At 37.2% G+C, this 13,158-nt stretch overlaps 1 protein-coding gene across 10 annotated transcripts in view; it reads left to right on the top strand.

Annotated features, from left to right (window-relative positions):
* Positions 1–13,158, top strand: part of LOC144092608 (unconventional myosin-IXAa-like) — a 77,110-nt gene that overhangs the window by 40,189 nt on the left and 23,763 nt on the right. For 7 of the 10 annotated variants that reach the window (XM_077625650.1, XM_077625595.1, XM_077625611.1 and 4 more), the window contains exons 6-15: positions 1,245–1,298; positions 2,912–3,009; positions 3,695–3,821; positions 4,522–4,611; positions 5,787–5,903; positions 6,138–6,272; positions 8,719–8,840; positions 9,923–10,064; positions 10,156–10,351; positions 12,323–12,442. In XM_077625650.1, the coding sequence (XP_077481776.1) occupies positions 1,245–1,298; positions 2,912–3,009; positions 3,695–3,821; positions 4,522–4,611; positions 5,787–5,903; positions 6,138–6,272; positions 8,719–8,840; positions 9,923–10,064; positions 10,156–10,351; positions 12,323–12,442 (1,201 nt within the window). The remainder of the gene's footprint in view (positions 1–1,244; positions 1,299–2,911; positions 3,010–3,694; positions 3,822–4,521; positions 4,612–5,786; positions 5,904–6,137; positions 6,273–8,718; positions 8,841–9,922; positions 10,065–10,155; positions 10,352–12,322; positions 12,443–13,158) is intronic. The other 3 variants (XM_077625625.1, XM_077625620.1, XM_077625604.1) reach the window with 2 other exon arrangements.

Here is a 13,158-nt window from a genome sequence, read left to right as displayed (position 1 = left end):
ATCAGCACGCCCATTCTTTGTGGTTTTCCGGTGGTATAATTGCACTTTATATTAATTGACTTTTATCAAAGATTTTTTTTATTATTGTTGGAAAAATATATTTGACGATAATTATCGTTATTGCTTTATCGCCCAGGCCTAACCAATATCATTTTTTTCTGTACTGTTTTATGCATGGTTTAAACGAAACTCAGTTTGTGACCTGGTAAAAGTATGACATTTCTATGCGTTTTTTAGTCAAACTAGCGGTGGTGCTGATGTAATCTGGTTTCATCACACATTATTCACATACTTGTCCACTTCATGGCTGCTACATGACTATTCATTTCAAGAAAAGTGGGCAATGTTCACAAACAGCTTTGTCTCAAGCAAAGCTTTGCATCACCTGCCAACTCTGAAATGTAGGGTAATAAAAGGCTTTAATTTCTATAATTAAAGCATTTCAGAACCACAGCCTCGCTGTCTGGACCCATTTCATTGAGGTTGACTTCATAAACATGAGCTTTTAAACTTGGCTGGAAGTACAAACCAGCTGGTCAGCTGCTGTACATAAAAGCATGCGCATTTACAACAATACTCAACTATATTTATAATGTTGATGTAACTATAGATTGAATAATGATGTGCAGTCCCTAAAATGTAAATCTATACCCCCCCCCCAAAAAAAAACATATTTATATACATTAGTGTACATTGCAATTAGCCTCGCATCAGTGGCTTCATGTCACTATTAGTTGTATTAGTGTCTTAACAAGTTAACTTTGCCAGGAAAATCGGGCCCGGGAGAATAATATTTTTTTTTCTTCATCAAAAGGCTTTGTTTTATGGAACTCATTTTCAAACAGTTGAAGGAAATAGCCATTTTTCACTACTTTTTTGTAAATAGCAGAAGACCATTTGTTTTACTCAGCATAGTATCTCCCCCTAGCAGCATAATTCTAGACTCATTCCTTGAAATAATTATATTTAGATGTATAAAATCAATCACAAAACTCTCAGTTGGCTTAAAAAAGCTTTGCATTTGTTGGTTCTAAAAGCTGTTCTCCACTTTTTTGATTTATTGTGCTTATACTTTATGTCAAAGATTGTACATCCATTTCTTTTTTTTTCAGAGCAAGTTCATTACTGTTAATAACCTGTGTGTATGTAGTTTGCGTTCAAGCTTTTAATGGATTATGTCATCATGGAATGCTGCTGTCTAATTCTAACCTCATGCCCTGTAAACTCTACCTCAACATTTCCAGATGACAAAGAAAACCCACCGACAGCACTGGGACAGTTACTGTGAGAGTGAAGCGGTCAGTATCTGAGTGTCAGTTGCACACTTTCATACTCGTTATAGAAGCCACTCCACACTGCTTTCCTGCTTCACGTGTGTTCCCTTTAAGATATTTCCTGGTTTGCTTTGGGTTGTGTTTTTTCTACAGTATGTGTTTACTTTCCCTGGTGGTGCCGTCGGAATGATGTTGGTATGTCTAGTCATATCCTGACCACTGTAGATCCCTCCCTTGTCTGCATTTTATTTTTTGGGTGGGAAAATGCATTGTTGCAATGCATTGTTTTTGTATGCTGGTAGTAAATTGTTCCACAATCTATAAATTATGTCCTCATTAAATTGCACCAAAATTTTAACCGGAGTCAAAGGTAGGTATTTGTATGGCGCAACGGAGAATTTTTATGTGCTTGCACTTGCTTTATTTTAGAACAAGTTGTGTAACGTAAGGTTGGTTGTCACAAAACAAGTATTTCAAATCCAAATCAGTTACATTTTATTTATCTAACTATGAATCACACACTATGTTCAAAGGACTTCACTATCTGGTACAAACTATTTCTAACCCATTTCTCACATTTATTGCAACATAACTTTCTTGAAGACGCTGACACCCTGTGGGGCAGTTGCATGTGCTCCCTGTGCTTGTGTGAATACAATATGGATGAATCATCAACTTGGTAGTTTTTTCTTGAATAATACAAAATGACAGGTTTGTTCAGGTGGTGGGCAAAATAATCTGGTCTCGTATATTATAGTCACTGTTGGGATAAGTCATTGTCAGTGACTATACGTGTCAAACATTTCTTCCTGTGAGCAATTGATCCAGGAAATAGGGTTCATCGCTTTACTGTGACTATCACGTTTTGAATGTTTGCATTTCCTACGCCTTGGAATGTGATAATTATAGCAGCCAAAGTGAATAGAGCCATAAAGCAAAGAGGGGAATTGGAGTGCAAGTATTTAGTGTACTACTTCTGCTGGTTTCACTTATCCGGCATATGCAGTGGTGCATATATTAATAAGCCAAAGCATAAGCAAAACCAACAAGATCCAGTGCAAAAACTACATTTAATTTATGCTTTCCATCATAATTAAATTGCCAGAGTCGTATTTCAAAATGTATTTGTAATGTTTTTATACAGTAGTTTCTTGTGTCACGCTAAATTGCAGTTTGTTACCTTATTTTGTTTTGTTGTTTTAATAATTAAATCAAGTTCTGACACACTGTACAATGAAAATTAGCTACAATTTGTTGAGTCGTAATCGTATGTTAAAAATTCATACATATACTTTTTTGAGATAGAGATCTAGATACAGTTTTTTTTTTTTTAATTAAATAGTCTAATAGATAAACTATATTCTCTATTGTACATATTCCTGAAGGAAACTAGTGCTATTTTAGACCACAGGCACAGCGTCTTCATTTCCACAGTTTTGCTCATAAATTTACTTCCTCGCCGTAGTTCATGCCAATGTTCTTCTTGTTCAATCTCCAGTCTAAACGACACTTGAAGCAAAAGACAGTGGACACATAAACAATTTATGTACGGTTTAATTTTTCAATAAGTGAGTCTCCACTTACTATTAGACATTGTGTCAGTGGTCATGATGACTCTTAGTTTCCACATTTTGCAGGACTGCTTCACAGTTGAAGGAGAGGATCTGAAGCATGACTTTGAGAGGCTACAGCTGGGAATGGAGATGGTGGGCTTTCTTCCCTACATGAGGAAACAGTGAGTGTGGCATATAAACTATTGATAAAATACAGAAAAATGACAATGATTAACATTCTGATTCATTATTAGTAAATGGTGCAGTAAGGGGTTTGCTGTCATCATCATATCATTTGCATTTCTACCCATTTAAAATGATTTTATGATAATTTGATTGGTTAATTCTAAACACAACCACACTTTTGCACACATTCATTTAGTTATTCATTTTGACTTCAATTCTGGAAAATATGTCATCGGTTGGATAAGTGGTAGAAGCATTTTTAAATGATTTCTTTTGGTTACAAAATAACTTAATATTAGTTCCATTTTTGCAGGGGAGTTTTTATCAATGAACATCATTGTCAAGATTGGAAAAAAAATTGAAGGAACAAAATATATTTTCAAACTGACACAAACTTGTATTTTAAGCATGTCTGTTAGCGCGGTAAAAAAAAACACACAAAATGTGCTACCAAGTGGTTGCGTACCCCCATTAGAAATTCATTTTAGATTAGATTAGATAACTTTATTCATCCCGTATTTGGGAAATTTCACTGTCATAGTAGCAAGAGAGTGAGAATACAGACACAGGAAAATACATTTTAGACATAAATAAATAGGTAATAAATAAGCATGTTGGATTTTTTGGGATTATGCATTATAGATACAGTGCTATTTAACCCATTTCACTTCAATTTTTCAGAATTTTCTCCCTGCTATCAGCCATCCTCCACCTAGGGAATATTCGCTACAAAAGGAAAACACACAGAGATGACTCTATCGAAATCTGCAACCCAGAGGTGTTGCCTGTGGTCTCAGAACTCCTGCAGGTACTGCTATATCCTGCCAAAACCTGAAGCACTGAGAAATGTTTGCACATGTCTGTTCATTTGAATGAACATCTGCAACATGGGTTTTGCCAAAAGTCAAAAAAGGTCATCAGTAAACAAAGAAGCATTGTTTATCCCAGCAACAAGATTTCAATTGAAGTGTAGCAAGATGGGTTTCCCCCACGGAAAAGCAATGATGATGCGATCTCATTACACACAGTATGAGAGTCACCATTTTGATATGGATGCGCTTTGACCTTATTTTTTTTCATCTAAAAGTTATATAATTAGTATCATCTGCATGTTTTATTCGCAGTGCTACTCAGCTGTGTGGTAACCCTCCATTGTTCATTAAATCAACCTTTTTTTTTTACTCCCCACCCAAACCTTCATTAATTTCCTGTGAGTTTTCAGTTGTTAATAAATACAAATGAGAACTTCATGTTTCTGATACATATGAATTTTACTCTTTGACAACATGCCACTAATCTTGTCTGGACATTGTAGTATTGGCTAAGGAGTGCAGTTCTTTTTCTTATATAACAATACCACTTGAAGAACATTAAACAGGGACACTAGTTTCAAAGTTCTTACACTGCAGCCTAAATAAATGTAGCCATTTAAGGTAATGAATGCATAAAAGCACAATTTATGTGATGGTGAATTTATTAATGGATATTGTTTTCACTCTTATGGCCAGGTAAGAGAGGAAATGCTGATTGAAGCTCTGACAACGCGGAAGACAATTACTGTGGGTGAGAAGCTGATTGTCCCTTACAAACTAGCAGAGGTGAGGAATTTGCCAATTGTATGAACCATGATTAAACTTTATTGGCAGCCATGTATCTACAGAAGATACAGTTGACTAGAAAGCCGATTGTGTTTAAGCACGTCTTGTGTGTCTGAAGGCACATAGCTAATTCAATCTCAGCTTCAGTTCTTCAGTCTGAAATGGCCATGTTTACAGGATGGCTTGGCTCCATTCCGGTTCTCCTCCTACACTCACACTCTTGTTCCTCCTAGTCTGTAGCCGCACATGCAGACAAACAAAAACACACACAAGGACATGGACATATTCTATTAATGTGTTTAGAGATGGGAAGTCCCTCAGTTTTCATTACAAAGCCAGCCTGGAAAACAAACAAACGTCACGCACTGCAGATGAGAGCCATCACAACGAGGCAAAGGACAACATGGACATACTTTTTAACAAATTGATTAGATATCACCCAATGTAAGGTTCATGGCAGAGTTGCTCTAAATGAACATTTTTGGCAATCAACTAAATTAAACACCAGTCTTTTGTAATGATTAGAACACTGTCATGCAAAAAGTGCATATAAACCTGTTGCCATTCTTATCAAATATAAGTCATGGCGTCTTGCAACCATAGTAAATCAACTTAGTCTTCAAAGAGGCGCAGATTTCTTACTGTCAACATTTAAATAACTTGAGACAATATCAGAATTTCAGTGTTTTTATTTGCGCTGTAATACATCGGCATGGTGTAAATAATAGATTCCTAACCACACCTCGGTATCCACCACAGTCGGTAAGCTATGATAATAACTAGCCAATATTGTTTAAACATACTTTGTGGGAATATATTTACTTAAGAACATACATTTTTACATATAATATTCAGGCATCATTTGATTTGGCATGCATGTGCTATTTGTCCGCACATTTTGTTTGTTTTTGTTCAACCCCTTCTACTAACTTGTCTTTGTCTCTGTTTGACTCCTAATTATGTTCATGCCAACAGGCACAATTATCCTTTGGCCGTGCGTAATACTGTAATCCCATAAAATGAAACGGAAGCAAAACATACTAGTAAATAGACCAGACATATTGAGCTGCATGAAGCTGTTCAAAACTCCACTAATGTTTAAGTTGCCTCGACTAAACCATAGCCTTGTGAATTACTTGATTATAATGCTTTATATTTGTGGATGATACTTGCAGGCGGGTACAGTGAGAGACTCCATGGCAAAATCCCTGTACAGTGCATTGTTTGACTGGATCGTCTTCAGGATCAACCATGCATTGCTCAACATAAAGGACCTCGATGAACCCACCACGGTAGTGTACCAGTGACATGCTAACCAGCATATCGTACATGATCATTTATAGGCAGAGAGTTAGGCTTGAATTTAGTTTGTCATAATCTATTGGTGAACACTACGGGTTTGTACTTTTGGATCTCCTGTCCAAAGTGATGCAGGGTAGGCTTCAAATGGAATTTGGTCTTTTACAGGTGTTTTGATGTATTTCAATTGTCAAAGGAATTTAAACAGCCATTTTATGATTGACTAGATCTTGTCCATCGGCGTGTTGGACATTTTTGGTTTTGAGGACTACGAGAACAACAGCTTTGAGCAGTTTTGCATCAATTTTGCCAATGAACGTCTTCAACATTACTTCAATCAGCACACATTCAAGCTGGAACAGGTGAGCATGCCATTAAGGTTTTTGGTCAGTTCTGAGTAAAAGCCATCTTGAATAAAGTTACCAAGTGTATTTGTGAAAAAGTCATCACTGGCATGTTTATTTTTTTAAGATCCAGTAAAGTGACAATAAAAGTCAATTGCACACCACAGGGTAGAGTATTGTTAAAATGTCTGCCAAATTTGAATTCATGAAAGGAATTGCCAAGTATATGAAACAAGGCTCTAAAATTATGAAGAATGGAGCCTGCCATCGGCGGAGTCATAGTTGACTGTGGTACATACAGAGCAGCCAGAGATGCACGTTACATCACTGCCCATGAACCCCCCACACAAGTCACCCTCTTTGCCCTTCACTATCTTTTCATACACTATAAATATTTCATGCAACTCATTCATTTTCATACCTATTATCCCCAGTAGGTGTTTTTTAAAAAAGACAAATAATTATTCCCCATTAGTACTGTATACAGACACCTTAAGTCAGGGGTGTCCAAACTATTCCACAAAGGGCCGCAATGGGTGCCGGTTTTTGTTCCAACTGATCCAGCGCAAACAGTTTAACCAACGAGGTTTCTTCTGAAACCAACAGCCCCTGATAGCAATCAACTGATTACACTTTTAAGGCACCAGATTGGTGAAAATGTATCCTCTTCTTCGGTTGGAATGAAAACCTGCACCCTTAGTCATTTCAATCCTTGTGTCGCTGTAGTACTGCATTTTCAGTCATTTTCACAGAAAATCATAACATGTGTCCACATGCAGATATTTGAGTGTGTTTGTCCAAAATGAGTTGTTGTTAGTCCTAATTCCAAATTATTACTTGTGAAATTGACCAATACCAATACCAATGCCACTGGTATGATTGTGAGTGTGTATGCCCCTTTGTCTCTCTGTGTGTCCTACGGCTGACTGGCGTCCAGTCTAGGATGTAGTCTGCTTTTCACCCGAAGTCAGCTGGGTTAGGCTCCAGCAATCCCCGCAACCCTTTCGAGGATGTGTGGTATGGAAGATGAGCATTTCTCTTGTCACAACTAAAAGGGCATCGAGAGCTTGAAGGGAATAATATTTTACTTGTGATTTTGTTTTTTTGCATATTCTGTACATTGCTTCCCATTTGTTAACATTCAGTATTCATGCCCGCACAATATTGCATTGTTGAATTTTCATTTTTTAATTTTCTGTACCCCTTAATATCACAAGGGTCGAGAGGTTGCTGGAGCCTATCCAAGCCAGCTATGGGGACCAGGCAGCGGACACTCTGAATTGGTTGCCAGACAATCAATCGCAGGCTCCAGTAACCCCTGCGACCCTTATGAGGATAAGTGGTACGGAAAATGAATGAATGAATATTCAATGCATTGGCCTTGCATGCGAGAAAACAGATCTAGTATCCAATGCAGTTTTCAACAAATTTTTAATTGCAGGGGAAACGTCACGCCAACAAACCCACCTGTGCAAGGTTTAGGCATATACACCATTTTTAATTGAAAACATATGTCCTGACTTTCAGTGCCTAGGAAGGGCAAAGGCATCATAAAAGACAATACACATCCCGGCTTCCACCTCTTCAACCTTCAACCGCCCTTTGGCAGGCGCTACAGGACCATATCAGCCAAAACAAACAGACTTGCACGAAAACTCCATAGGCTGCTAACCACTTTAGTCACTTTCTGTACCTGACTACTTATTTATGTGACCACTTATCTATGTTGACTAGTAATCTATGTTGACTGCTTATCTATGTTGACTACTTATCCATGTTGACTACTTATCCATGTTGACTACTTATCTATGGTGACTACTACTTATTTTTGTTGACTACTTGTGTATATTGGATATTTATTTATAACTTATTTATTGATTATTTGTGCACATCATTGGGAAGCTTTAAATCTAGTTACACTTGTATAATGACAATAAAGGCATTCTATTCAATTGGAATCAATGTACATTTTTAGGTGATTGGAATTTTGTGGGCATTAGGTCAAATGCCACAGGGCCAAACTTGGCTGCTTAGGCGGAAGTCTGCACTCTCTGAGAACTCCTCTAGTTTTTTTTAACTCTGTATTGCAATTGTGGCCCTGACAGGTTACACTGTATTTCAGTTTTCCCCATTTTTTTAAATTAACAATGAAATAACTACAAGCAAAAAAACTAGATTGTAATTGACCAATTCAAATAATACTTTCTACAACGTGTCCCTAAATAAATAAAACTGCATTCACCTACAAGGCATCTAGTATTTTAGTAGAAAAACAGACTTTGTGGATTTTCGTTAAACATGCCCAAGATTAAGACTTTGCTGACTAAAGCTCTTTCCCATGGATTTAGGAAAAATAACATGCAGAGGGAAGCAATAATGAAAATCAAAATTGCCCGAGGTACCGTCATTTTTGTACACGAATAGTTATGTTGAGAGCTGAGCATTTTGTTTGTCTTCACTGTAGGAGGAGTATAGAGTGGAGGGCATCAGTTGGAGAACTATTGAATACATTGACAATTCAGGCTGCATCAATCTCATCAGTAAGAAGCCCACAGCTTTGTTCCATCTGCTAGATGAAGAGTGCAAGTAAGTAAAAAGAAATGGGGGGGGCGGGGGTTCCTATTTGCTAAATCCCAGATCTTCCCAAAACACATACAAAATCCCGAGCTGTAAACGGAATGCCCCTCCATTATTTGTTTAATAATGAATGAATAGTTGATTTGCGTCAACTGATAGCTTAAGTGACTCTCTTACCTCATTCAATGGCAGATGTCAATGTCTCATCTATTTTGACTGGCAAAGCTGCCAGCTCTTCTCATTCAGAATTGATGGAGACTTAGTGTCCCACTCATTCTGCACTAGTCTTTCCTGCCCTAAATCTTGCACAGCTGCTGTCACTGGCAGCCGTTTAATTAAATGGACTTTTTGCACGACATTTTGGACAATGTTATGCCACTTTCTGTACATGCAAGACCTATTCTCCCAGTATTCAAAAAGTAGGTTTTGATGACTGGTTTGTGAGTTTGGTATGGACACCTTAACCTGACCTTAACCCTGTCAAACATATTCTAAATGAGCTGGAACAGAGATCGGGACTCAGGGCAGGCCCTCGTCTGTATCCTGTTATTGTGTCATCCTCGTTTTTTTTTCTACTTGCGACACACCATTTGGACACTGAAGTTCCTCCCGCTTTAAAACGCTCCAGAGCATCGGATCTGTGTTGTTTTGATTGAGCTCAGATTTCAAAACCCCTGGTGTCTCATTCCTTCCCACTTCCTGTAATCTGTTGATTTTCCGCCGCAGTTCTGGCCCTTGATGGAGTAAGAGATCTTTTGAGCTCCAATTGGCTGCAGTGTCATAAGATAAGATGTCGAACTGGTTAAAGATCAAATCGTTTTAGCCCATCTGATAAATATAGTATTGGGAGGAATCGGTGTCCTGTGATATGGAGAGATGTTGGTCGAGCATGTAATGTTTTAATATATCTGGAATCAGTTGACTGTCGCCAGTTTATTTTTCCAAGTGTGTGTTTGAGACGTGGCTGTAAACACAGTTTTCTTTGCAGGGCTCCTCCCTCAAGATTTTTTCATTTGGAGTGCAGATGTCAAAAGCCATTGTTGTGCCCTTTGCCAGATTGTTGCGTGTCAAAATCTTTTCTTTGATTTCAGCTTTCCACAGGCCACCAACCAAACCTTGCTGGATAAGTTCAAGCGGCAGCATGAGGGTAATAGGTACATCGAATTCCCTGCTGTCATGGAGCCTGCTTTTATTATTCAACACTATGCTGGAAAGGTCAAATATGGTGTCAAGGTTCGTGGAAATCTGGCTACATGTACATTTAATTTTTTTCTCAAGAATCATATTTGCAAACAGTTTGCCTCTCTCTTAATATGATGCACAGGATTTTAGGGAGAAAAACACAGACCATATGCGACCAGACATTGTGGCGCTGCTGAAAAGCAGCAACAATGCCTTCATCTGCAGTCTGATCGGTATCGATCCGTCAGCCACCTTTCGCTGGGCAGTCCTCAGAGCTTACTTCCGGGCCCTGGTAGCTTTCAGACAGGCTGGGAGGAGGCACACCCCCAAAAGGGCCGGTAAGTGCACACAGAAGGTCTTTAACACCAAACAATAACTATAATCAGAATTTTGATATTACCAAACATGCTTGCAACGTATTGGATTGGATTGGATTGGATAACTTTATTCATCCCGTATTCAGGAAACTTCATTGTCACAATAGCAAGAGGATGAGAATGCAGATACTGGAAAATAACTTTTTAGACATAAATAGATTGGTAATAAATAAGCAAATAAATAAATAAATCATAAATAAATAAATGAATGAATGAATAGATAGATAGATAGTTATATGGATATATGGATAAATAAATAAATATACAAATAAATAAATACATATATATATATATATATATATAGAGAGAGAGAGAAATATATATATATATATATATATATATATATATATATATATATAAATATATATAAATATATAAATGAATAAATATATAAATAAATAAATACAAATATTGGGGCAGTCATTTTCAAGTATAGAGAAATACTACATGGGCTAAACAGACTAGTCACAAATGAAAAAAAACAAATAAAAACAACTAATAGGGTCATTATTTCGCCATATTAGTAAAATGTCTAATATGCACACTAGTTTCTTTTGCAAACAAACTCCCATGCAGAAGAGAAAGTTCTTTAAAGCAAACAAATGGATACATAGCACCACACACTATTCCCTTTTGTTCTTTGTAGGTGGCTTTTACTACATATGACATATTTGATGCTTCTTTAACGCCTGTAGTAGTAGACTGTATATACCTGCCATGTATTTACTCCAGCTGTGCTTTTGTATGAACTGTCTGTTAATGCGAATGACACTTTTCTTTCCTGTTGCTATATTTCATGTGATAAAATATGTTCGTTTTTAACCAATTGTGGGGCACCCATTTAACTCATTAGCTGCCACTGATAGTGCTAGATGTCCAATTCCTTTTCACTGGGAGAGAGGCTGGCAGGGAATAATCGCTGCCAGCTCCCATTCAAGATGGATTAAGTCTTTGGCCGTCAATGGCACTGAAACATGATTATGTTTATGCATGTATTTTATGTCAGACCTAAGATCTATCAAGGTAAATGGCAGATGACAAATTAAATAATATGAAGAAGAAAAAAAACCTTTAGGGTTCTATGTAGTAGGCCTTAACAGGTTATATTTCTGTTTTCATTTATTATGCTTTTCTTTTTAGAATTATTTATATAAATTATAAAACAAATTTCTGAATATATTTAAAATATATAAAATATGTGATTATCAATGAGACCCGGTGTCGATAAATGTGCTTATCACATTTTTGGTCATGTAGGCCACACGATGGTAATATTGTGGTCTACATCACCCATAATGTGGTGTCCATATACTATATAAGTATCCCAATCTTATTTATTTATTTTACCATAAATAGTCACATGTCCTATAAATTGTTACATTAAAATGCATGTTTCAACCAGCATGATGTATAAAGTGTAAACTTGGCACTTGCCTTTCATCCCACTTTTTTATATATTTTTTTCAATCACTTAGAAATCAAAAATAAAGATGGAACCAAAAACGCTCCTGGCACAATCCACAATTATATAAATGTTGCTTACTTGCCATATTAACCGATATGACGCCTTACATTAATACTAAGTCTGATAATTTACCAGGGTCGTATTGGCACCGTCCCGAAAGCTTTATGTAAAATATGTACCACTCAAATAAGCTCATCAATTCAAACAAAGGATTCAAAGACCTGTCTAATTGTAACATTGACTATGTGTCTAAAGAATACAGTTTGTGGAACGACAATAACAATTTTCATTTCCAATATTAAACATGTTAACTTCAAACAATCTTGTACAGGTTTCTGCCTGGTAGACAACTGCATCTTTTTCTTTCCTGTCTAATCTTAATTTTTCTCTCTCTTTTCCCTGTGTTGTATGTTCTTGTGTTCCTTTCCCTCCTTGTTTCTCTTCTCATCTTGTTTTACTTCTCCAAGGGCATGATGATGCTGCTTCCTGTGCGGTTTTGAAAAGTGTGGATAGTTTTAGCTTTCTGCAGCACCCTGTGCATCAGAGAAGCTTAGAGATCCTGCAGAGATGCAAAGAGGAAAAGCACAGTAAGGCTGCCAAAGAAAAGAACTCCTCCTACTCTACCTGTTAGCCCACAAACCACTGGGAAACTCTTGGATGAGGGGGAGGGATGAGGCCAACCAACATCAACATATTGAAACGGCACTGTAACGCAGTTTGAACCAAGCCAAAAAGAGATCAGAAAAAAATTAATAATTCGCAAGCTTCTTTGACTGCTTTGTGATTATTGTCTAAAAGCCTGGTTTTCTGTTGTTAGACTAGATGCTTGTTGGTCTCCCCTCCATATTTTTCTCTCTTTTCTCTCGCATTACATAGTGGAATGCTTTTGTTTTAGCCGTATTCCCCCGCATGGTGTACACAGGCATGTCGCTAAACCTCAGTAGAAGAATACCAAAGAAATGCATGTTGCTTTTGCTTTGTCAGGACACCGTAATTACTACATCTAGGCAACCATCACTGCTATGCTTTTATGTGTACTTTTGACCTTTTATGCCCTCGAGGGCAGTCGCTTGTCCACCCAGCAGATAATTATGTTACAATGTTGCACAACTACACATGCTGGTCACGGTAATTGTTGACTGACAGGTTGCATCATAAGACACTGAACAGCCCAAGTACACACATAACAATATACACAACGCTCGTGATAATCTGAGAGTTGTATTAAGTATTTGGGCCTTTACAAAGATAACACAAAGAGACCTTGGTTTACAACCAAGATCCATTTTTGTTTGACTGTCAT

The sequence above is a fragment of the Stigmatopora argus genome, chromosome 2, assembly GCF_051989625.1.
Source record: "Stigmatopora argus isolate UIUO_Sarg chromosome 2, RoL_Sarg_1.0, whole genome shotgun sequence".
NCBI classification, from domain to species: Eukaryota; Metazoa; Chordata; class Actinopteri; order Syngnathiformes; family Syngnathidae; genus Stigmatopora; species Stigmatopora argus.
Note: the sequence above shows the minus strand (reverse complement) of the source record. Positions and strands in the feature narration are given on the sequence as shown.